Here is a 26,045-nt window from a genome sequence, read left to right on the forward strand (position 1 = left end):
CCTGAGCAGATGGACAGGCTTACAGCATGGCGTTTTTGGGGAGTGGTACTTCAAAGGCAGTTGTGACTTAGCAAACTACCCTGCCAATGAAGTTAGAGGCAGTAATGGCCTCCAGGCCTTCCTCAACCTGTGTTAGCATTCAGCAGTCCTGAAGTGTGCTCTTTATGGATGGAGTCCAGTCCTAAGGTTCTGGTAATGTGGTCAGACAACACTTGTGGCATTCAGAATGAGCGGTGCCATTCCATGAGGCAGGTACTGTATGCATTAGGAAATCACATGTGCTTTCCTCTTCTGTTAACAGGTGCCAAACAAAAGGAGAATGAAAGTGAATGACTGCTGTGAATGTATAAACGTTTGTAGGAGAACTTGAACAAAGTTTCTGGGTCAAAGTTTGTCTCGAGAACAGTGACTGCAATAGAACAGAGCAGGATGGTTGAGAATGTGTTTTGGGACTTAGTGATGGATGATGAGTCTATTCCCCCCCAGTGATGTCGCAAAAAAACAAAGCAGCATGACAAAAGCTTATGTTACAATGTAGGCTTGTATTTCAAAACGTCTTCAGAACATTTGCTGGAAGACTTCACACGATGTCCTTCATTAAAATGCACTGTATTCTGAAACTTTTTCATTTTGTATTTGACAGAAGTCACTGGTCAGCAATGGATATATGTGACATAAGGCAAGTGTATGGCATATTCATATCATAGTGCCTTATGTCAAAATACAGCAATATGTCATCACTGTTGCCCATCACTGTCAAAGGAAGTATTGTGTTAAATGAGACACTGTATTTGAATGTGAAAGTCTTTAAACTTAAACCAAATCAGTTTCAGTTCTCATTAGACTTGTCATAAAAGCTGTAATTTGAATATCAGTAGACTTCTTTAAAACTTTAATGACAGTTTTGTGTTAAATGTCGCATTCTGAACCGAGATGTAAAACGAGACTGATTTTAAAAACAGCTTTATTTATTTTTACTTTCATGACAATTTTTTACACATCTTTGGTGGATAGCTAAAATTTCACCATATCCATTAATAAACTGTTGATTGTTATACAAACCAGTGGCAGATTTTTCTCATTATTTACAACGTTGGAGTTGTAGGGCTGTTGGTCAGTCCACGTGAGTTGAGTTGGAGATCCCAGCAGTGCTCTGTACTGTGCAGGCACCGTGTGGGCAAGGACGTGCCAGAAAACCAGGCTTTCTTCTGTGTTGAAGTGTAAAATGATGTCTGTACGACTAAAATGCAACTCTGTATTGTATGTGATTTGTACAGAAGCCGAGGAGTGAGGAAGGCCGTGGGGTTTTGCTGATGTAAATGTACTGTAACATTTGATGATGAGATTTTTATAATTGTCGATGGAAGAAATTAAACCCTCCAACATCCGTTTGGTGTTAGCCGTTCTCGCCATGTTTTTCTGCACCTATGATGTATGTGTGTTTTGGGTAATGTAAGCTATGCAGAGATGTTCCCATTTTCCTCCAGCTTATAAGGCAGCTTGTGCTGATGGCACAGTGCAGGTAGTGCTGCCTCTGACGTGCTGTGTTTCCAGTGGGAATGTGTCCCCAGAGTAATGGCACTACATTGACCTTTTATTTTTCCATGTATAAACACTGAAGCAAAAGGTGAACTGTTTGCAGTTTGCTGACAACACGCGAGGTTTTTAAGAGCAATGAAAAGCCCTTTCTTCAGCCTTCACTTCCTGCAGGAAACTTTGGAACAAAATGTGTGAAAGTTTTCTTCCTACTTATGTTTTTCATGTGTAAAAATGTTCTTGCACGCAGGGACAAACTATTCTCTTACACTCTCATTGCAGACCATTGTCTTGTCCAGCATCTTTTCTGACTAATGACCTGCTAGCTGTTCTCTCTGTGCTTCTGGGAGGCACGGAACTGAGAAAGCAGCCAGCTGGTGGGGCCAGCTGCACACTGCTGCCATCACAGACTCCAGCAGTGCAGCTCTGCTCGTCTTTGCTGGGGAGAGGAGCAACGGAAACCAGAAATAGCAGCTCTTGTGCTTCGTGAGCTGCGTGGAAAGGGATGGTTGGTGGTAGATTGGAATCTCACGTGGTCATCACTACTTGTAAATGCCATCCAAGCTGCACAGGTGTGGCTTCTTGAAAGCCTGCTTGCTGTTCCAGCACCAGAATTACAGCCTTCCTTAGAAGGTATGGGATGGAATTGCTTAAGTGCAGCACTCTATCTCGCTCTGCCTAGCACGAGCCTGCAGGAACAACATTTTCAGTCCTACATTAGGGTAGTTCTGAAAAAATAAAGGGTTGAGCCACTGATAGATGCTTTTTTTGTACATTATATTTAGCACAAAGTCTTTTGGCCATGTTCCATCCAGACAGCTTTGTGCTTGTCTGCATAAATTAGTATGCAGGGAGCCAGAATGAATTTGCAGTTTTCAAACAGCCATGCATAGACTCCCTGTTTTACCATTATTACAAGTGCCATGCATGTGTTATGGACACAGAGCTAGCAGAATCATGGAAAGCTGGTTTCCTCAGTGATGCAAAACTTTATTCAGAGGATTTCTACCCATGCTTTCTGAAATTCAGTTCTGAGTATTAATTTAAGCGTGACAAAAGTGTCATCAAAAAGGCATTTTCCTTAACCATGCTCCATGTCCTGGTGCAAGTACCTGTTACACAAAACTAAACAAACCATGTTGTTTTAATGCAGATCAGTTTACTACAGAGCTGGGAAACTGCTTGTACCAGCTTAACAAAGGGATAGAAGTAAATGGGGGTAGAGAAAGGAGGGCTGACTCGGCAGCAGTGCAGCATGTTGTGATGCCAGAGCACCTAAAGCTTTCATCTAGGACACTTCCCTTTCTCGTAGCTAGGGAAAAACAGACAGCAGTTGTTACCTATAGAGCTGACACCACAGCGGTGTTCCCCAAAATTCCTTTTCTTTACATAGATGTGGTGATGCTGCAGGTGGAGGTCTCAGGGAGTTCCTCCTACAGCTCTATGGACTGTTCCATAGCATAGACTGTCATTCCCAGCGGGTGAGGTGCTGAATCACAGAATCACCAAGGTTGGAAAAGACGTTCAAGATCATCCAGTCCAACCATCCACCTATCACCAATAATACTCACTAAACCACATCCCTCAACACAAAATCCAGCTGTTCCTTGAACACCTCCAGGGTCTGTGACTCCACCACCTCCCTGGGCAGCCCATTCCAGTGCCTGACCACTCTTTCAGAAAAGTAGTATTTCCTAACATCCAGCCTAAATCTCCCCTGAAGCCATTCCCTCCAGTTCTATCACCAGTTACATGAGAAGAAGTGGATTCCATTCATCCAGCCGGATGGTAAAGCCTACGTGATTGATTCCTGTGCTGCCCTGTGTGTTTCCTTGCCAGCAAGAGATGTCTGCAAAAGATAATTATTCTAAAGTACTTCTTGGTCTTGGGAGAAAGCAGACGATGTTCGCTATTGACCTGTTGTGGATGTTTAAGTATAAGGAAATGTCTTCGTAGAACTATGTTTGCCATTATTTTTTTAATTAAGCTTGGCCCCTCAGTATTTTGCACTATCTAGAGATGCTGTGAGCTCATTACTTCAGAAAATTGTCCTTTGCTGACATCGATCATTTGGCTGATAAAAACACTTTCATGTTGTTTTACTTCTGGACTCCTTTCAGCTAAAAGGTCTGAGGTTTGTAAGCCTTGCAGACAGTATTTGCTGTTTACTAGCAACTGAATTGCAACTGTTGAGTCTGAGGCCTATTCACCTCCAGTCCTACAGAATATTGCTCTGCTGGGAATGTTTGGGTAACGCAGAAAGAACCAACATTGCTTTCCAAGGCCCGAGTTCTTGTCCTCCCAGCAGGCGAGGAATCTGACTGAAGCAGTTCCAAAACTGCTTTGAGAACACACTTTGCCATCTTTCAATTGAGCTCAGGGTAAGCTGGAGTCATTCAGTTTCGGTCCAAGCAGAGGTGAAACCACGCGTGCCTAATCCTGCTGAACAGCAGGCTCTCCGTGTTCAGCTCTCAGGAGCAGCCAGTTTGCTTCAGAACCTTCACACCTTATGTGCTCCCACATTAAATGTTTACTAGGGGTAATCTCCAGGAGAAAACGCCATTCTGAATAGTTTCATAGTACCCTTGTATTCACATCATGTGCATTTTGCAAAAAACACGTTCTGCAGACAATGCTTTTTACTCTTAACTTCAGGTCTAAATTTAAAGGCAGTTTTGAGTATCACTTTATTGGCACTCATGATGATTGCACTGATTCCCACTGAGGTGCATGCAAAGAGGTGACAGGTACACATACATCAAGCTGATCCCTGGGGTGTCCCTGTCAGCAGTGAATGGCAGAAGCCCATAACATCAATAGTCTCAGTGATGGGAGTTGCAGATAGCATTTAAAGCAGAATTATTTCCTTTTTTTTTTTTTTTTCCCCTACCATTATTTTGCCAGTATTCTAACTGAATATTGGAGAATATGATCTTTATCAAAATCCATGAGGGGCCAGGAACAAGTGCAGGATGGAACTGGGTGTACTTTCTAACTTCAGTGGGCAGCAAAGTGTATGCCGTACAAGTTGGAGCACTCAGTGCTAACATTGGGTGCAATTCCAATAAGTCCTCAGGAAGGTGCTGATTTGCCAGAGGATTGAGCAGGTAATTAAATTGGTAATTGCTGTTATAGGAACTGAATGTACAAGTCAGATGTGTTTTGCATTTGGAACCTGAGTAACACTGTGTTCATGGGTTTGTATGTGCTGGATTGCCATAAAAACACTTAACTGCTGGGTTATGTTTCCTAGAGGAAATTCATCGCAGCTTTTTCTCCATCACAGCGAAGCAGACAGGCAACAAAAGACAGACGCTTTCCAGTTTCTCAGCCTCAACATCTGTTCCTGATCTCACTGCATATACATGCTCTATTTGTGCCGGCACTTTTTGTTTTGGAACCTAGACCATGCCTGATGTGTTGCATTTGTTGACCATGTCTGTTGGTAACTTGTTTACAATAAAATGAATACACCTTATCAACGATTGTATTCTTTGTATAACCAGTACAACCATTTGATTTGAAGGAGCATCTGTTTCAGAACTGGCTTGGAACACACCCTAAGCATGGGTGCCTGGTGTCAGTAACTCATTCCAGTGTTTTGTGGACTCCTTTGTAGTTCACAGGATAACCTGCAAGCACTCTAGGAACGAAGATGCTGGAGTAGTGCTAGGGAAGGGCAAAGGAAAAGCCCTACTGCTAATGCTGCTCCAGCCTGCTGCAGGGAAACCTCAACCAGTACAGGAAGCGTTTCAGCTTATCCCCAGTAGGAGAAATTCCTGATGGCATAAGGAATAGCCACTTCCTTCTAAAGAACCAGTGAAAGAAAAGAAAGTTGTAGGTTTTTCCTCATTTTAAGACACACCAGGAAGGATGAGCTGTGCGTTCCTGCCCCACCTGCTGAGCAAGCATGGATACTATCCTAGGATGGAACATCTCCGCTGCAGTTAGAAGCAATAGGTAAATCAGCTGGTTAGCAGCAGAAAATCTGAAGTACTGAGATCTCTTTATAGACAGTGAACAAGTGGAAGTTAACAGGAATGAGACAAATAGACAAAGGTCCAAAAAGTGAGGTAAGAGAACAGAATAAAGGGAAAGGCCTAATCAATAGAAGCAGGGTGTCAAGGAGGAAGCATAAACAGAGAAATAAAAAAGTAAAAATTGCTGCTTGCCAGAATACCTAAATACTACAGACAAGTAATATGAAAGGATAATGAAATTGAAAGTGCAGCTACCATGACCTTCATGCATGTTTCCAGACCCATTTACATTGCTGGGGATTGGATTTCTACATGCTATTTTTCTCCCTCAGCCTGACCATTCTCCCTAAAGGGAATACTCTAGGGTGATGAAAAAAAGCAGTAACCTATTTTGTGACATGTGGAAATGAAAGAGGTTGGATGTAGAATCAGGGAATGATATCCAACCCCACAGCTCAAAGTACCTTGACCAACTACCATTCTCTTGAATGGTTATGTGACGTTTCCCATGTTACCAGTACTCAGCCATGGAGATCCCGTAATCCACAGGATTATAGGCCAGGTTGGATGGGGCTGTGGGCAGCCTGACCTAATGGCTGAGTCAGCATTTAGCAACCCTGCCACAGCAGGGCCTTGCAACTGGGTGATCTCACAGGTCCCTTCCAACCCAAGGGATTCTGTGATTCTATGAGATGGGCTCAAGTTACGCTAGGAGAGGTTCAGGTTGAATATCAGGAAGAACTTCTTCACGGGGAGTGCAATCAAGCAGTAGTATAGGCTACTCAGACAGTGAAATCCCCATCCCACCGCCCTAAGAGATGAGTTGCGTCCCTCAGAGATCGCGCACACCACCCGCCCCACAACCCACGCCGCTCCCAACCGCCCTCTGAAAGAGCACCACTGCGCACGCGAGATTTTCAAGCCCCGTCCAGCCAATCCCCTCCCGCGCAGCTCCCTAACCCCGCCTCCTCACTTTGAACGCCGATCTCAGCCAACCGCCGCCGCTTAACCACGCGGAGCGGCCCAATCAGCGGCCGGCACCGCGGAGGGGCGGGGCGGAGGGGGCAGGCATGACGCAGCGAGTTTTTCCTCGCGGCGCTTGGCGCCGGCTCTCGGCGCGGCGGCGGCGAGGTCGCCGCTCCGGCCTGTGACGCGTGACGCACAGGTACGTGAGGGGCTGGCGAGCCCGGCGGTCACGTGGGGCGGGCGCTGCCGCCGCTGTTGCCGCCGCCGCCAGGCGCCGCGGGTCCCGCGCGCTCGGCCCGTCGCCGCCGCCGCCGCCCTTCCCCCTCGCCGCATGAGGCTGACGGCGCTCCCACAGCCGCCCGCCGCCCGCCGCCTCCTCCTCATCCGCCGCCGCCGCCGCCCTTGATGTGGTTCGGGGCCGGGCGGGGGACAAGATGCCGCCGTCCAAGTCCCGCAAGATCGCGATCCTGGGCTACCGGAGCGTAGGTGAGCGCGGGGCTCCGAGGGGAGCGGGCGGCGGCGGCAGGTGCAGGGCCGGGGCGGGCCGGGCTCCGGGCGGGAGGCGGCCGGGAGGCGCCATGGCGGCGCCGCAGAGCGCTGCGGGCCCGGGGCCGCGCCGCCGTGCGCCTCTGCCCTTAATTGGGCGGGGGGCGGCCCGGGCCGGGGGAAGCGGGGCGCGGGGGGCTGCGGGCGTTGGGACGGCGCTGGGGAGCCCCCGGGGGCTCCGGGCTGCGGGTGAAGCTCCGCGTCCCCGCGGTCGCAGCCCGGCCCCGCGCTGAAGGCCCCGGGCGCACCGCGTGCCCTTCGCTCCGGTTTCTGCCCGTTTCCCCTGTCTGTAGGCGTACGGCGATGTAGGACGAGCGTACGGATCTCTGTGGTACCCGCAGAGAAGGAGAGAACTTCCCGGCGCCGTCCGAAGCCGGGAGCGTTGCGGCATCCCGCGGCTGCCGGCCTTCCTCCTGCAGTCAGCGCTGCCGAACGGCCCCGCCGGCTGCAGCCTCGTGGGGCAGAAGCGGAGCGGCCGCGGTGTGCGGCTCTCAGCATCGATCGGGCTTAAAAGCGTAGGTCGATGTTAAGGATAACGCGCGGCTGGAAAAGAAGCCGCTGTAGGGAGATGCTGCTCTGCTGCGGAAAGGTTTTGGCTGTGAGTGAGTGATTTGTCTGTGGTCACGCACTCAGCACAAAGGACCTGTAACGACGCCTTTTTCTTTTCCCAAGATCAAAAAAGGTTACGTGAGTGGCGGCGTTTGTTAGATGCTGCGTGCGTAGCAGCAGCCTGGCTTCAGGGTGAGGTGGTGGAAAAACGGTGCTGTGTCTGTATGGTGCTGGAAGGGAGCAGCCAGCGGGAGGTTGGTGGTTTGCACGGAGCGGCTGACATGTCACAGTCAGCCTCAGAGTTTGTCTTGTTACGTTTTCCTCTTTTCTTCTTTGATTCCTGACAAAAAGCAGTGGGCAGTGTGAGTCAGTAGGTGCTTTGGGCGTTCAGCTGTCAGAAGATTGGATGGTCCTGGGACAGATAAACCATCGAGACTGACAGTACAGCATATAGATGCTGATAATGCTGTTGTTGGTGTGACCCAGAATGCTTTGGGGGATGGTGCTCGTGTGGAAAGGAGGTGGGCAGAAAGTTACCTCCTGCCCATTAGGATGTACTGTTGTGCTCTTTCACCTGCAGCTTCCTGAGACTGGTGTGGTTTGGGGCTCTGTGGGACGTGGTCTGTTCCATTAGCACAGCTGCTCATTGTAGACGCACAGAAGAAAAGAGAAGCAGTAGTTTGCCTTTCATTAACCTTGACAAGTCTGTTGCCTTAATTTGTTCTTAAGTACGAATCTTGCATGTTAAAGTCACAGAGTTACTCCTCTTAAGTATGGGAGCATTACATTTCTAGGCAAATATTTACGTAAAAGTTCCAGCAGTAGACACAAGCTGTTGGTTGTTCCATCATGTAGGGCTGGCAGAAAAACGAGAAACATAGACTGTGAGATGAAGGTTGGGTCCTTTGTCCACTTGAGAATGCCTTGTAAAGTCCAGGAGAATAACGGCATGGTTTGGCTTCAGATAGACTTTTAAGTAAGTCTTGACCTGATATGGCAGGGATACCACTTGAACTCTGCGTAAAAGAGAGGATCCCATCTCTTTTTAGGAGAAGAGGAAATGAGGGACATTACTTGGGGGGAAAGATCACAGTTTGAACAGAGCTAGTTTTCATCAGGGTGGGGAATAATTCTAAGATCCGAAGGGCTGCTGAAGGCTTCTGAGCTTCCTTTTATAAATAGGGAACTGCCATTAACCTTAACCTTAGCTTTGACCCTGCAGTCTGGGAGGCTGCTCTGTTACACTGTGAAACGTTTCCAGCTCTATGCCTGGAGTGAATACTGAGGTGACCTGGGCTGTGGAGTTGAGTGTTCTCCTAATTTGCATATAGAGCACGAGATGAGAACGATTAGAAAATGGCGACCTTTTCTCCCTGTTCAGTTCTGTGCTGAAATAACCAAGCTGACACGTTTCAGGCCGTGAGCTGTTCCCTGCAGCTGATGATTCGACAGCTTTGCAGCTCTCTCAGGCTCTGAGCAGCACACATGGTATCAGGCAGGCACGTGCCCCACGAGGCTTTATGAGACACGAGTCTGCGTGTTCGCTGGCTTCATGCTAAACCCCTTGGTTTTCCTTTGTGTGAAACCATCCTCTTATCCCAGCGATGCCAAACAGCGCAGGTTGGGAGTGCTGTTCTGATGGCTGTTGGTATAGAAGGTTCAGGAGCCTGCTTGTTCCAGTCCACTCCCTCTTATCTTTCAACACTGCCATCAGCCTTTCCTGTGTGAAAGCAGCGTGTTCTGCTGTGGGAGTGATCCCAGCAGCCTACGTCCTGGGGCAGGGAGATGCAGAGGAGCATTGCCAGGAACTTCAGGACCTGCTGGTGGGGAAGGCCAATTGTTTGCATGTAGCATACTGGTTGTGGCATGAAGCTAGACAGAAATCTCACAGGAACGTTATCTTTGGGTGCTTGAGTGGATCTAAAAAGAAAGTTACGTTGCGTTATGTAAGCGAGCTTGTTCTCCGTAAGGTTCTGATAGAAGTCAGATGGATTTTTAGCTTAAAATTTGATTGTTTGCTAATAGGAAGAGTTTGCCTTTGAGTGCTGCTGTCAGTGAAGTGACCAGAGTGGACCAGAGCATACCAGCTACTTGAGATCTGATTCCAGAAGAAGGCTGTCCTGTGTGTGATGGAGCATATGATTTCATAAAGCTATAAAACAAAGCCTTCACTAAAAGGAATCGTCATGTTGCCCTCATTGTGTCCTGCTCGTAGTTCATAATTTCCATTTATGTTTGGGGTCTGTGGAAATGATTCAGCCAGGACTGAGGTACTGATATCTGGATGGTCACTGTTCCTTCAAAGCTACGTCCACTCTGAAAAGCAGTGCGGAGTTGTCCGAAATGCTTTGTAGTCACATTGGTTCTTTTTGCTCATAGAAAGAAAAAGGTACGTCCTGACTGTATCAGTGAGGTTTCCTGGGTCATTTTGTACTAGAGCTTATTGCTGAAATTCTCTATGTTGTGCTGAGGTGTGGGTGCAACATCCTGGAGGGCTCAGGACCAGGGTGGATGGGGCCCTGGGCAGCCTGAGCTGGTGGGGGCAGCTCTGCCCATGGTGGGCGTTGAGACTGGATGGGCTTTGAGGTCCCTTTCAACCCAACCATTCTGTGATGTAATGTGGGCAGGGAGGCGCTGCTTGGATCAGATGCTTCAGTGCCAGGCTGCTATCCTTTGTGCTTTTGCAGCTGATAGGACTACTGCTGCTGGTATTTGGGAGCTGGCATCGTATACATGCAGACAGGTGAGCTGGGAGTGCTCCCTGCTCAGTTTGGAGACAGGTTCCTGGTGGCTCACCTGCGTACCTTTCATCTTTTCTGCAGCGAAGCAGCGCTTTGTGATTTTCAGCTTCCTATGTTGTGTAGGTGAAAAGCAGTCCGTGCTGCACTTCTCAGACAGAAACAGTCGTGGTCTGTGATTGCAGTAGGCAGGTAGCAAAAAAACTAGAGCTGAACTGAATCACCCCCCATATCTCTAATACGGACATGTAATCACTGTCAGTAATTCCTGGCTTGGAGAGCAAGAGTTACTTGAATATTGGGCTTGTATTGCCAAATGGGGCTGAAGCTTTGCTGTCTCTTGTGGAAGATGGCCTCTTAGCGCAGCACCCTGTGAGGGTCCCTCTGTTCCTGGGCAGAGGGAGGAGGTGATCTGGGAGGCAGCACACAGCCCGTGTGGCTGTCAGGTGAGAAGGAATGAAGAAATGGGCACTGTGGCACAATGCAGTTCAGTTTACAGAATCAGCGGTGTCTGCGATGTAGGGAATCGTGAGGCTGAGCAGGAAAATGGAGTGGGTCGGGATGCAGCCGGTGGTGGCAGTTTGTGCTGAGCCGTAGGCAGCAAGCAGCCAGAAGACCTTCCCAGTGCTTCCCTCCTTACAGCTGCAGCAGCATTGCTGGCTGGAGCAGCCACGGCAGCTCTCATTGCATTCCAGGGCGCTGCTGCACTCTGCGGTGATCTGATGGCAGCAGGTGATCTGATGGCAGCAGCGGGGTTATGTGAGGACGCTGCTCTGGTCTTAACTCTTTGCTTGCCTGCTCTGCTTTCTTCTAATGGCAACACTCACAGGCTTTGCTGGGCAATAGAAGCGTTTTGTCACTTGATTACTCAACTGAGACTTACTGTTGGCAGGGGAAACCAAACAAAACGTAGATCCTGCCATTTCTAAGCTATGAAAAGCCGAAGCTCTGCTTTTAGATCCATTACACTGCCCTAAGCACAGGCTCTGGGGAGACAGGCACCTCTGCGGTACGTGCTGCCTAATGTGACCACACACCCAGAATGAGGAGAGCAGCCTAAAGCAGGGTAATCCAATGGCTGTGGTCAACCTCCTGCGGTTCCTGAAGGTGACATTCAGGACTTTATTACAGAACCTGTTCGACTTAACTCTGTGTTTGGTCCAGAATCTCAACAGCTTCTCTGTGGGATCTTCATCCAATGCTGTGAATGCTGCATGAGTCCCAGTGAACCTGTCCAGCTGTCAGCCTAAATTACTATAAATCAGAAGCTGCAAGCTTGCAGTGCGGTATGTAGGAACACGGAGCTGCCCTTGTTGGCCGTAAATCTGTCTGCTTGAGGACTTTGGGTTTTCTGGGGCCTGTAATTGAAATGAACAGCAAGTTCATTGCGAGTGTGCTAGCATGAGAAACTGAAAGGTCTCTTCTGAGCTGGGGGCAGGGAGGAGTAAAGGTGGCTGCTCTTCCAATCCTGATCAGGAAATGGACTTTTGGTTACAGTGTTCTCAGGGATAGAGCAGGTCCTGCACGTGGGAGGAATGTGGAGGATGTCCATGTTGTATCACCTAGCAGATTTCTGCACAGAGCCTCAGGTTATTAATCTTACTGGAATGTGGGATGTTTGAAACTGAATTCTCATTTTCAGATGTCCGTACATCAGTACAGTGGATGATGAATTCTTGTTTGAACAAAGGATGCTTTATATGGAACTTAAACAAGGTAAAGCAAGGCAGTTTTTGAACAGCACGAGGACAGGCTTTCTGGACTGGCTGGCTTGCTGGGTTGAGGCCAGTGGGATGAAGTTCAACATGTCCAAGTTCTGGGTCCTGCACTTTGGCCACAACCCCAAGCAATGCTTGGGGCAGGGTGGCTGGACTGTGTGGAAGAAATGGACCTGGAGGTGCTGGCTGATGCTTGACCAAGTATGAGCCAGCAGTGTGCCTGGGTGGCCAAGACAACCAATGGCATCCTGACTTGTGTCAGAAATAGTGCAGCCAGCAGGAGCAGAGAAGTGAGCATCCCTCTGTACTCAGCCCTGGTGAGGCCTCGCCTCGAGTGCTGCCTTCAGTTTAAATAACGTTCATAGTTGTGTTCAGTCTTGAAGCATCTCCTGAATTTGAAGACTACAAGTGATGTACAATCTGCTTGGAAGTTGTGGAAACGCTCAGTGGATCAAAGGCAAAAGTGCAGACTGTGCCAGGGAGTCAGGATCACTGCTTCCCTCTGCTTTGAAAACCTGCAGAAATGAATCAACAGGCTCCGTTGCTTTGCAGAGCAACTTTTGGGTATCTTACACAATATCCATTGCCTGCAAATGTCCATTGACTCCTCATTTAGGTGTAGGTGTTGCTCAGCACTCCGGCAGCATAGGAGTGATTCAGAAGTCCTTAACCTGTTTGGATGCACAGGTTCTTCCTCAGCTCACCATATGGAATTCCATTGGTGTACGTGCAAATGTTAGATGCCACATGGAGGATGTGGCATGAGGGTGGTGAAAAAGGGTAGATAAATGGATGCTGTGAGTTCCTCAGAGCAGGTTGTGAATTATTAAGCATAAAGTGCCAATCAAGACCAGGAGAGGACAAGCGAAGAACAGTTTGTTGGCCCTGGGAGGTCCTGCAGCAGGGAAAGCTGGGACTTCAGGGAATTCCTACGTGAATTAGAACATGATGAGGAAATTTGTTGTTGTTTAATTTGGATGAAATCCTTAAGAATTTGTGGCTAAAGGCCAAAGATTAATCTTTTTAAGGCATAAGACTAGATAAATGATTTCTGAAGGCCTTTTAAGGAGCAGAACACCCTACTGTGTGATGCTCAAAAGCCTCGTCCGGAAGAGCTGCAGTGCTCATATCTTAAATAGATGATAACTGAAGAAATGCTTCATCCCCATTATGGAATAGATTATGCTTTAAACAGTGAGATTTTATAAGCTAACATTGATGCATGGGGGGTTAATATTTCTGGAACGGTTATATCACTGTCCTTAAATTAATTTGGAAAAAGAGGGAACGCATGAGTGGTCTGCAGTGTGTGGGTGCCTACATGTGCCAGTGCAAAATGAAATGATGCTATTAATGTGTCCCTTGACAACATTGTCTCCTGAGTTAGTGGGATACATCTGTCTGGCTTCAACAGCTTGTCAGATTGCATTGCCAGAACTTCCTTCAAGATGTCCGACCTCCTCTAAAGGTACTCCTGCTACATGCAGAAGAGCTGGGATGCACAATGTGTAGGAGAATGCCAGGAAATCTGTCCTGGAAATTGACAGAACAGTCCAGCACTTGATGTGAATGCAGTGGGGTATGTTTTGCTTTAAGGCTACCGTCAGTAACAAATGTTTTGGTGTTCTAAACAGTGTTTCAGAATTATTGTTTTGAATTAGGTCTAGAAGTTTCTGCTTGGAAGCTTGAATGTCAACTGGCACTGCTTCATTTTGGCACTGCTGTTCTCTGCACGGCTTCCCTGGGAGATGAGTGTTGGTGATGGTGCTTTGGTTCATCCACATGGCTTAGCACGGTGAAGGAATCCTAAAGAGAGGTGTTGTGTTTGGAGGAAGGAGTTAGTCAGTCTGTTGGTTGGTAAACTTAAATCTAGAAATGGCTTAAATGCAAAACAAGCCAAGTTTGTTTCTCTGGGCAGAGAGGACGAGCTCTCTGACCATCTCAGAACCACATTCTTTATACAGCATGTCTCACACATGAAGTGTTTTCCTGCTCGCCCTCCCTCAGCTGCAGCTGTGTGGTGGTGGATCAGTCCCAGTGCAGCTGGCTGCTGGTGCTCCTGCATGTCGTGCTGGCTTTGCTTCGGTCAATGCAAACCACTTTGAACAAGTGCAGCTCAGTGTTCTTATAGAAAACTAAGATGATGCCTCCTCTCTTAGGATTTCCGAGCAAAAAGGCTGTGATCTTAAAAAGCCATTATCTCATTTATAATTTATAGACAATGATGGTACTGTTGGATATACCTCTGTTGAATCTGAAGGTGATCATGTGAGCATCCCGCTCTGGCATTCAGCTGCTTATTGGGGCGTGGGCTGTACGAGCTGGAGGGTGGGTGAATAGAGAAAAGCACAGGATGAGGAGTGTGCATGGAGCTGGCTTTTAAGGGTAGCCTGCTGTGGGAGTACTTGGAGCTTCTTTCAGCATGTGGAAACCAACAGTGAAGACGGGTTGTTTTCCAAATATACAGGCTGAGGGCATAAGCTGCTTCTGAGAGGCTTTGCTGTACCTACAGGAAATCTCAGCCCTTGACCTGTTGGCCTGCAGCAGTTCAAATTTTACCCGTTTCTGCCAAGTGGATGTCATGTACTTAGCTCCTTAGATACTGTTTAGACTAGACTTGATTTTATGATTAACTGGATTAACTTAAGATTTAACTGGCTAATAGCAGAGTAATAGCCAGCACCATGCTTTGAGAATGTTATTTGTGTAGGGATGCAAGACTTAACAAGGTGGATATGTGTGCTGCCCTGCTCTGAAGGTGGCCTTGATGCTGGAGTGCTGCAGGCTGACCCCTCTGGCCTGTGTGCTGGACATTAACATCTAATATTACTTAGACCATTCCTTACTGTTAACAGAATTTCCTTTGTTCGTAGAGGCTGCTCTGTTATGTTGACCTTCTAGACAAAGTCCTTTCTCATTCAACTTTGTAGATTTTATGAGGTAGGGTATATTGTATAGGTGTGAAGGATGGAACGTAGCACATTGCTGCTCCATCTGAATTCACAGAATCACAGAATGGCCAGGGTTGGAAGGGAGCTCAAAGATCATGAAGCTCCAACCCCCCTGTCACATGCAAGGCCACCAACCTCCCCATTTAATACTAGACCAGGCTGCCCAGGCCCCATCCAACCTGGCCTCGAACACCTCCAGGGATGGGGCATCCACAGGCTCTCTGGGCAGCTGTTCCAGCACCTCACCACTCTCTCTGTAAAGAATTTCCCCCTGACATCCAACCTAAATCTTCTCTCTCACAACTTCAAACCATTTCCCCTTCTCCTGCAGTTATCTACCCTTTCAAAGAGTTGATTCCCCTCCTGTTTGTAGGCTCCCTTTAGGTACTGAAATGCTGCAATGAGGTCACCCCACAGCCTTCTTTTCTCCAGGCTGAACAAACCCAGCTCCCTCAGCCTGTCTTTGTAGGGGAGCTGCTCCAGTCCCCTGATCATCTTTGTGGCCCTCCTCTGGACCCTTTCCAACAGCTCTCTGTCTTTCTTGTACTGGGGGCTTCAGACCTGGACACAGTACTCCAGATGGGGCCTCACAAGAGCAGAGTAGAGGGGGACAATCACCTCCCTGTCCCTGCTGGCCACCCCTCTTCTGATGGAATTCAGCTGTGTTACAGGTGCTGCCATTGCCTCTGCAGTGCCTGTACAGTGGATGGAGGGCTGGTGCTGTGACTTAGAGCTCCACTTCTTTAATAAGTGCTAAACCTGATGATTCTGATGTATGGAAAAGTAATTGAAGTGGTACACTGACCTCGAGCTTCAAGGAAGAGCTGGCTGGGAGCTGAGAGTTACTTCATGTTGAAACTACAACTTTGAAGCTGGGGAAAAAAGAATGCACAGAATGCATTACAGCAAGTTACACGCATCTTTATTTCTAATGACAGAATTTTAGAGCTGATTTAATGATGAAACAATGACGGGTACTGCAAGTGTCTTTGAAAGACATTTCATGTTACACGTACCCAGCGATCCAAGGAAAGGTCAGCTTCATTCAGCTACCCAATTACCTGCCTGAACTGCGTGTGCAGGGGGAGGGCTTGGCTTCTGCCCAGCGCTGTGAGTTAAACTTTGCTTTGTGGGGGAAGAAAAAAAATCACTATGAATCTCCTCTAAGTCATAAACTGAAACATTTGGGCCTGATTTGTCACTCAGCTTTTCTGCCTGCAAAGGCAAGATACAGAGGTAACCAGACTGCACTAGAATACCCAAACCATATCTTCTGACGAATGTTTCCTGATGTTCCTGACTTCAGTGGAGACAGTGTGCCAGCAGGATCCTTCTCTGCAAGCATCTAAGGGTCATTTTTAAATCCCATTATAATGTTGATGTCAGAAGGGAATAATGATGAAGTGAACGAAACTGTGTCTCAAAGCAGATGTATATACTATGTTTAAGTGATAATCCCTCATGATTAAAGGTTATAATAGTAGAATTAAGTTGTGTCTCAGTAAAACACAGCTCATGGTATCATCTCCGGAAGTTTAGAAACTTCTTCAATGGCCCGGGTGTATCATTCCTGTAGTCATTAGAATGATTCACTGTACTGCGTGGACCTGGTCAGCAAAATAGCAGCTATGCATAATTAGTACCTGGGGGGATAAAATGTTAATTAACATAGAAAGCTGCTAATGATGGAGTCTGAGATGAGTGATGAGCTAGTGATGAATTCTGCAATCCTTCCTATCTTGTGAAAAGACTTCTGTCCAAGAGCAATGCTGCTGTGCCTGTTGCTGCCTGCTTGTACCTCACTGTGCCCTGAGAAGTCATCCTGTGTTCTCCTGCACCTGAGTACCATGTGATGGTGAGCTGAGCTGAGCTGAGCTGGGAAGTGCTGCTGTCTCCATTTTGTGCACTGGTGTTCCAAATTCAAAAAAAGATGAGGATCCCAATTCTTACAGTTGAATTGAACACCTCTCTGTGCTTCACAAAGACTTTCTCATGCTCACAAAGTTAAGTGTAAATGTGGAGGAGATGCTGCAATTCTGGTATGTAGTAAAGTTTATCTAATTTGATAGGACTGGCAGCATTTTATTCTGAAGTTCACTGAACCTTTTTTTGATCAAACCTCAAGTGGTTGCTCTGTGGGTAGGAGCAGTTCTGTGCAGAGACAAACTTAGATAAATTGCTGGGTTTGTGGCATGGATGTATTAGGTGCTGCCAGCTGCTGGGTCTTTCATAATGAAGCAAAGTAAGTAGGCTCTTCTGTGGAAAAAAATGGGTTAAAGACATTGTCTGCATCTGAAAACCCACCAGAATGGGGAAGTGCAACTCCTTGCTAGTTGGCTGCTCTTAACCCTAGCAGCTGTTTGCTGACTGCTTGTGCAGCCCATGCCTCGCATTGAGAAACCCTGCTGAGATAGAAGTGTGCTGTGGCCGTCATCGCAGAGATGCTGAGTTTGGGACAGCTGCAGCTTGCACAATGCCCTGCTTGTGGAGCTGCTGTGTGCCTTGCTGGTGGGCCGTTTACATCATCTGTCTCCTGGGGGAAGTTGGCACTTGGGGGGATTTCAGCTGGGCTTTCCTTCTGTCATAGAGAGGAGGATATGGGGAGGGGAGGGCAGGCACCCACGAGGTGGTGCGTTCCCTTTTGAGTGCCCATGTGTACTCAGTTGTTCACGTTCTGGGCGAATTGCCTGGTGTTAGAAAGCTCAGATTTTATGGGTGGGCCCAGTTCTTGTCCAAGGAGTAAAAGGGTGAGTGAAAAACTCCATTTGGCAATCGTTTTGCCTTGACAATTGCAATGGTTACAGCTCTTTATGAGGGCGGATAGTGATAGGAGAAGGGGGAATGGTTTTAAACTGAGACAGGGAAGGTTTAGGTTAGATATTAGGAGGAAGTTTTTCACACAGAAGCTGGTGAAGCACTGGAAGAGATTGCCCAAGGAGGTTGTGGATGCCCCATCCCTGGAGGCATTCAAGACCAGGCTGGATTTGGCTCTGGGCAGCCTGGGCTGCTCGTTGGTGACCCTGCACACAGCAGGGGGGTTGAAACTAGATGATCATTGTGGTCTTTTTCATCCCAGGCCACTCTGTGATTCCATTCCATGGTGTGTGTAGCTGATGTGCTCTGACAGCACTGGTCAGAGTGTCCATGGTGTGCTTCACTTTATTCAGCGAGTGGTCTGGTGTGTGAACACAAGTAGGACAGCTTGTTCTCTGAAATGGTGTTCTGTCTGGAAACTGCTGCTTTTCTGTTTTGACAGTAGAAAACTCCTTTCTTTACCACTCTATCAACAAATCATAAATAATGAATCATCTATGTAGATAGCCCTTCCCAGACCTCTGGACAAGCTATGAGTCCCCCGGGACTTGTTTTCCAGGTAACATAAATCCATTACTCCAAACTCTTCTTCTTTCTCCTGATTCTGCAGGGATGGTCAGAGTCTGAAGTGTGGAGGGTTTTGCTTACACTTACTTTGCCACAGACTAGCCAGTGCTTTGAGTTACAGTAACCAAGTGTAGCTGGAAAAGTCACTCTATTGCCTTGCGTGATGCAATACAAAGTTAGAGGTAACAGTCGTTGCACCAATGGAGGTTCAGGTTGGATGTTAGAAAAAAAAATTTCTTCTTGGAAAGAGTGATGCTGCACTGGCACAGGCTGCCCATGGAGGTGGTGGGGTCACCATCCCTGGAGATGCTCCAGAACCATGGAGATGTGGCACTGAGGACGTGGTCAGTGGGCATGGTGGGGGTGGGTTGACTGTTGGATTAGGTGGTCTTAGTAGTCTTTTTCCACCCTAACAGTTCTGTGATTTATTCTTTGGATTCTATGATTTATTTCTTCACAATAAGCTTATACTCTATCATGTTGAACAGAGATTCAAAAGATTAAACCACAACCTTCCTCCAGTAAGATTTTAGCAAGTGCTTTTTCACCTGGAAATCACAACTCTGTCAGTTTGAGCTGCTCCCAGTGGACTTTGCCTTTCTTCTGCTCAATGCACTTCTTTTGGTTTCAGCGGATGTTTATTTCCCTAAAACTTGAAGACAGGAAAGGTGCTATTGTAGAGGATAATATGAGGAAAAGCTTAGCAAACTGAAAAGTATTTGGTGCCTATTCCAGTTGAGGGCATATTTGAGTGGAGGTTTTTTTGAGACGTGTACCGTGAGCGATGGCGCCATTGCTGCTGGTATGAGCAGCCTGACATCAGAAGCCCATTGTAGGCTGAAGTATGCTTATGGTGTTGGTGCAGTGGGGTTGCAGCAAATGCCCATGCCCTCCTCCCTGCACAGCAGCTCAGGGATGCAGTCAGCCCTTCTGTAAGAACACAGCTGTGTGCAATTCCTTGGCCTATGCCTGGCAGACCGTGTATTTATGTTGTAATTCTCTGAAAATGTTGCCTGATCTTTCTGGGGAAAGAAGAGATAGGAGTTCAGTGGTGACCTTAATTCTCCTCTCTGTCTGTAGTTCAAAGGCTTGGAATAAAACCTGTGGGACAAAGTTCAAGCCAGGCTGTTGTTGACATTGGCCTGTATGTTTCTTGGGCATGGACTGAGACGTGGCACTGGCACTGAGCTGGGTTTCATGTTTCTGGTGCCCACTTAGGGAGCCCTGGCATAGCAGGATACTGCTGCTGCTCTTACCCATGTGGTCCTGACTGACCCCAAGTCTGGAGAGCTCCCCTGTGGCTCCTGGAGGAAAGCAGGCACCATTTTGGGGGGTACACATGGACAGTGTTACGGGGAGGCTTGGTACAAAGCTTGGGGGATTTAGGAAGAGAGTGGTGGAATATTGCTGTAGTCTTATCTGTTTGTTTGTTTGCTTTCTTCTTTTTCACTGCTAGGAGGAAAGCAGTAATTAATACAGCTGGATGTTAAATGCAGCACTGTCTGTTGGCTCTGGCTCCTTCCTAGGGCTCTGTTTCCAAACTTAGCATAGGCAGCAGCAGACGACGGCTTTCAGTTCAGGATCTGTCTTAGGGGGAGAAGTGTTGGGCAGTCATCTGTGCTTTTCTGTTCTATATACCTAAGGTATCTAGATATCCAGGTATCTAGGAACTTGATTTTAAATAAAGCAACTTTCAGAATGTTGTGTGCTGGTTTTTGAATGAACTTGTTTCACTGCAGTGTATCAACGTAGCACTGTCAAAGCACTGTCAGTGGACAGCGGTATCAAAAGCAGTTAAATATGGGAAACCAGTTTTACCATAAACTAGTTTGTCCTGACTATCTGTTCTATATGATGTCATTGAAGTACTCCCTCTGAGTAGAATGGTCATGATTCTAATTCTAACTTGAGGTCATACTTTGTTTATTCTTCTTGCTGATGGGAGTATGAAGGAGTACAGAGCATGTACACATCCAAAAGCAGCTAACACACTTGGCAATCTTTATAAGGGTATATTTATCCAGTAAACAGCATGTAATAGGATCTGGTAGGTTCCCAAATGTAGAAGATGTGCTGTAATGGAAATCGTGTTAAGGTTATGGTAAAGCTTTGAAAAGTCTTTTCTTTCCAGAGCTTTAAAGTTGCTTCTTACAGTCAATGTATGTGACTCACTTTCATTTACCATCTTGTAAAATTTTTCAAGGCTGATTTGGTTCTGGCTGAGGGCCTTGTTTTCCGTGCAGTGACTGATAATGATGTCTAGTTTTCCTTGCTTCTGGATGGACAAACCTTCTGAGCAGAACAACTCACTGAATTTAGTTCTGTGAAGGTTTGGCTTTGCAGCTTTTACATTAGTTTTAAACTGGGGGAGGCGTTTAAATAATGCTATTGGATCTGCATTAGAACCAAAGCAGAACATACTCTGAGTAGCTTTTGCACTATTTCTGATAAAAGTTCAGGAGACCCAGTTGCTAAATTTAGGGATGTAATTCTAAAATAGGTCATTTGTCATCTGTAGTTTACGTGTACCACACTGCTCATATTGGCTCATCTAAAAGTGTTGCTCTATCTGCTACCAGGTATAAGGGGGTGACAGCTTGAAGACTTATTTTAATACCAATTGTCTTTTCCTTGCTTTGCAGGAAAATCTTCACTGACGATTCAGTTTGTGGAAGGACAGTTTGTTGATTCCTATGATCCAACCATAGAGAATAGTAAGTACATCACTGATAAGCTGCTCTTCTGTAGCTAACTGTATCAGAAGTCATTGTTGGTATTTTTATATAAGCACTTACATAGTAACATTACAGCTCGTTACTTTAACAGGTAAATACATTGGATGTTGAGCCCCTGTCTGGAAGTTGGAATAAAGTAATCAGCAGAACGAGGTTTTTGATTTATATCATAATAATTAGCAGTCAGTGGCCATCAGCACATTTTGCTCAGGATTATTTTACTGGATGGAACTGAACCTCAGATACTATTTTTTGAAGAAGTAGTTAATTTTCCCCTTGACCTAAATGATCTGATGGTCTATGTACGAGTGTCCGAACCCCATTATGATGTAGTGTTTTATTAGAGTTATAAACAAAGGGTTGCTTTGAGATGCATCAAACAAAGTGTCTCGTACATTAGATTTCATTATTTTAAATCTTACCATAGATTCATAGAATGGTGTGGGTTGGAAGGGACCTCAAGGGTCATCAAGCTCCAGCCCCCCTGCCATATTCAGGGCTGCCATTTTAACATCACTTCAGTCAGGTAACTTTTGATTGTCTGCACTTTACAAATGCAAACTATTTAAAGTAAACCTGTAGATTTCTGTAGATATATGGGAGCAACTTAAGAGACAGGGAGTCAGAGGCTGTCTGTAAAGTGTGGAGAGTGCCTTCGTGTCTTGGTTTAGGATTTTGGCACAAGACTGACTTGTTTCACCCTTTATAAACTCTTGTCCACAGAAACATATTGATTGTAATTGGTGCTCTCCAGCTGTGCATCTATCACTGGCAGCACTTAACTACGAGTACTTATTTTAAAACACCTCATACAGATTTATTTTCTACCTGGTTTTGGTTAGAGTCTTTATGTTTTCCACCAGGCTTCATTGTGTATGTGTGGATGACTCATTTGTAGGTGAATTCTGCACGTATTTGGCTCTTATTTGGCACTACTCACTTAATATTAAGTGCATCGTGGCCATGAAAACCGTCAGGGGCATCCTGAAAATGCCATCATTTTGTGTGACTCCTTTGTATAGAAAACAAGCAGCATTATTATTTTGCTGGAAGCCTTGTGATCTGTGGTGTGGCTAGAGAAAGTTTCTGAAAGGTAGAGCACTGAAGGGCCCTTCTTCTATCAGAATGTGTTGCTGAGGAGTAGGGGTGAGACCTAGAAGATATGCCCTGGGGGTCCAAATAGCAGGAAGCCTACCCTGGTATAAAACCATTCTTCTGAATGGTCTGTCTTCATTTCTTTCATATGCTTTTTATGAATGCAGACTCTTGATGGGTCAAGTCTTTTGATATCTCCAGCTGTATGCTTTTGAGCCTGTCCAGAATTGTAAGACACAATCAATGTAACCAACTTTTAGTGCTTTACTCACTTGTGATTTTGAATCTGGTTAATGATTCCAGAAGGAGTTCAAGAATCCAGGTTCCTGTAGAAGAGTCTGTTGAGAATGCTGCATTTTTCATAGAATCATAGAATGGCCTGGGCTAAAAAGGACCTCAGAGATCATCTAGTTTCAACCCCCCTATCTGTAGGGTTGCCAACCATCAGACCAGGCTGCCCAGAGCCACATCCAGCCTGGGCATCCAGGACTTTTTGCAGTGCTTTAAAGCAGGCTGTCACACTTTTAACTTTCATATAGTGATTGGGTGTGCTCTAGTATTACAGCACTTGAAATAAAAAATAAATATAAGTTAAAGGATGGCATGGCCTGTGTAAGTTCTGTTTTATCTCCAGAAAATTGTAACTGAAAAATCATCAAAGTATTATCAGCACTGATTGAATGGCTAGAAAACTGTAGTACCAATGGTAACTTAGTCTTTGTAATTTTTGTCTTCAAATAATATAACTTGCATGAAAAATTGAGTTCAAAATTAAATTTCATAGGAAGGAAACTATAGCTAAGCTTTTTCTTAGGAACAAGTGTAAAACATAAGCTTTGAACTAAAAGGATATGACTGAGTATTCTAGTGGCTTTGTTTTCCAGTGGAAAAAAACTCTACCTTCTTTGGAAGGAACACAGGGGAAATGAACTGCATCGGGTTTCACTTAATGTACAGAAAAGTCAGCAGTTCTTCAGTGCTGCATTTTCCTTTGCTTCTGTTACATTAGAACCAGAAAAGTTAGTTTATCTAAGCTAATAAGCACGTTGAATTCAGTTGCTTCCAGTAAACTTGTGCATCAGGAAGGGTAACTCATAGCATTTTGTGGCAGCACTGATGGTGAGTTAATTGCTTAACAAAGTAGAATTTCCTCTTCCTAATGTCCTAACAAGAGTGACGCTGTGATGGGTGGCTGTTAGTGAGGCAGCAGGGTGGAGAAACCAGTGGGACAATTACTTGGGAAGTGGTGGCAAGAGAAGCAAAGCCATTGCAGAGCAGGAGCACATGGAAGGAGCCTGTGTGGACACTAAGCTGGATGGACACAGACTTCCTCAGTGTTTAGTGGAAAAACAGAGGAATTTAGAACTCTTAAACTGGGATAAGCCCAAGAATCTTAATGTGGAACTCAAGTCAGAAGGAATAGAGAATGTGCACACAGCTCCAGTGTTTTTTGGTACAGTTGTCATTAAAAGGGTATTAGAAAGGGAAGGGGGCTGAAGGCACGCCAGTGGTTGTGGAGGCAATACATGTAGGTTCACATGGTTGGCTAAAGTCATCCTTAAGGCTCAGCTTCTGCCATGTGCGTGAAGGCAGCTGCCCTGCAAGGGTGGCAGCACTTGTGCTTGGAAGCTGCTGCTGAGCAGCGTTCTCCAGGGCTGGGCATGGGGCTTTAGCTCTGCTGTGTTACACACCTGCTGCAAAAGCTGTCCTGGTGATGGGCATTGACTTGGACTGAAGGCAGTCAGAAAGGGATGCAGAAGGTGGTAACTGATGTGCCCTTATGAGGAGGATATATTTACCATTCAGTAGCTCTGGGAAAGGTTTTATACTGGTCCCCTATCTCTGCTCAGTAACACTGTTGATCTGAAGGTCTGTGTTTGTGTGCTTGTTTCTGAATCCTTACCACAATGGCTTGTTTTCACAACAGCTGCCATTTGAGCAGCATTTGGAAATCTTTTCTTTCATGTTTGTGTCGCTGAAATATACCTGATCTTAGGGAAGCAGTAGTCAGCAGCTCATGGAGTTGCTGTGCAAGTCACACTGCTTCTTGGCTGTAGCAGCTGGTGGGGCTGCGCTGTGCAATTACAACTGCATCAAAGTGGGTTTGTGCCAAAGGAGGAGGCTCTCCTGGTGCTGGGAGTCCCTGCTCCAAGCTGGCAGCTCCTTGCCCAGCCTGCAGTGACTGTCCCACAGCTTTCCTTCCCTGCTCTGCCACCCATTGCTCGGTACCAGTGGTGATGGTGTTTCTGCTTGGTCTATTCTGGGCTTCTAGAAGAGCTGCCATCTGTCCCTGTCCCTTTTTAAATATTAACTTCATGAGGCTCTTGTACCTACTTTGATTGCAGAGTGCTTTGATGTGGATGGGAGTTGCTGTGCCCAGCCCCTGTAATGCACTGTATCTCCTTCATGTTTGAAGCACTGATGCTGCATACAGCAGCCTTGCATGTTAACATCTGTTCAAACAAGAATTTGTATCAGCCAAAAAGCTATTGTGCATTCTTGCTTCATAACCCTACAACCTTGTGCAGTGGTGCCAGCAACTTGCTGATTGCATTGTGCAGGCACAGGTGCTATCACAGCTGTAGTGCTGGGACAGATGGGGTATGGTTGGTAGGAGCTCTCTGTGAGGCTTCATTCACACTGCACGTGTTGCTACTGTAATGGAAGCTGCGTGGCTGCTCTGTGCTCTGCATGTAGACACTTGCCTTATAGAATCATTAAAATCATTAAGGTTGGAAAGGACATGCTAAGATCACCATGTTCAACTGCTGGCCCATGCCCACAGTGCCACATCTCCAATAGTTTTGGAACACCTTCAAGGACAGTGACTCCCCCACCTCCCTGGGCAGCCTGTTCCAAACAGCAAAATGTGGCTTTGTTCTGTTTCAGTTGCTCCTTTTCATGAGCATGCTTTGAGTGACTTAGACAGGCCGAATCCAAGAGTTTTGGGTGTCTTCAGTGTGGAGCTAGCCCAGTGACTTGAGGTAATATGTTGTGGAGGTGTGACAGAGCAGCAAGCACTGGGGGCAGGAGGAAAGCTGGTGGAGCTCAGCTTCAAGAAGATCCTGTGCAAGAGTCAGGAGGTGTGAGCAGAGGCTAGCTAACACAGCTGGATGGAAGACTGCACAGCTGGATGGAGAGGAGTCAGCTCTGCTGCAGCTTGAGGATGAACAGTCTTGAGATGTGGTCAGCACAGCACTGCAGTGCTGGCTATTTCCCCAGTAATTGTTATGAGGAACGAAATGACTTCTCTGACCATTAGCAGCTGGGAAAACTGCCTTCACCTGTATACAACACACACGTTACCAAGATGTGTGTGCTGCCCCGTGATCTCAGGCTGAGGGCAACATGAAGCCCTGAAGCTCAGCTTGCGTGCTCTGGTTGGTATGCGTGGTACTCAGCAGCACGTTGTGCTCCACGAGCTCTGACACGGTTTGCTTTTGCAGTTGCATAATGCAGACACTGAGAAAGGTTCCTCAGCTTGCAGTGTGTTGGCATTTCATAAACCCTGGGAAGAGCAGCAGTTCTCATCTCGTAGGAACTGAATGTACTTCCTGACTAAGGACTGAACAGACTGGTAGCTGCGGCAAATGTGCAAGTACTGTGGGGAGCTTCAGCTAAACTCTCATTATTTAGGTTTAGCATGTTCTTCAGTTAGCCTGTGTGTGTATCTTAGCCCCAGAGAGGTTTTTGTAAATCCAGATCATTCACCTCGTTGTATTGGTATCCAGGAAATCGATCTCGCTAAACTGCTTGGAAACTGGGGGAAATAACCTGTGTGAAGTTCAAAGTTAGCTTTAACGTTAATTGCATTTGTGTCTCGTGTTAACCACAAATTATAGATGCCTGC

The 26,045-nt window shown here is 46.5% G+C and overlaps 2 protein-coding genes across 9 annotated transcripts in view; both read left to right on the forward strand.

Moving 5' to 3' along the window:
• The window catches only part of PRKAG2 (protein kinase AMP-activated non-catalytic subunit gamma 2), a 189,874-nt gene extending 183,493 nt beyond the window's left edge, over positions 1–6,381 (forward strand). For 6 of the 7 annotated variants that reach the window (XM_031607884.2, XM_090143168.1, XM_090143167.1 and 3 more), the window contains one exon: positions 302–6,380. In XM_031607884.2, coding sequence (XP_031463744.1) covers positions 302–333 — 32 coding nt within the window. In that variant the 3' untranslated portion in view covers positions 334–6,380. Of the gene's footprint in view, positions 1–301 lie in introns of all 7 variants that reach the window. The other variant, XM_090143172.1, reaches the window with a different exon arrangement.
• A 346-nt stretch (positions 6,382–6,727) lies between these two features.
• The window catches only part of RHEB (Ras homolog, mTORC1 binding), a 32,258-nt gene continuing 12,940 nt past the window's right edge, over positions 6,728–26,045 (forward strand). The window contains exons 1-2 of one of the 2 annotated variants that reach the window (XM_090143178.1): positions 6,728–6,968; positions 21,008–21,079. In XM_090143178.1, the coding sequence (XP_089999304.1) occupies positions 6,917–6,968; positions 21,008–21,079 (124 nt within the window). In that variant the 5' untranslated portion in view covers positions 6,728–6,916. The remainder of the gene's footprint in view (positions 6,969–21,007; positions 21,080–26,045) is intronic. The other variant, XM_031607905.2, reaches the window with a different exon arrangement.

The sequence above is a fragment of the Phasianus colchicus genome, chromosome 6, assembly GCF_987193195.1.
Source record: "Phasianus colchicus chromosome 6, bPhaCol1.hap1.1, whole genome shotgun sequence".
NCBI classification, from domain to species: domain Eukaryota; kingdom Metazoa; phylum Chordata; class Aves; order Galliformes; family Phasianidae; genus Phasianus; species Phasianus colchicus.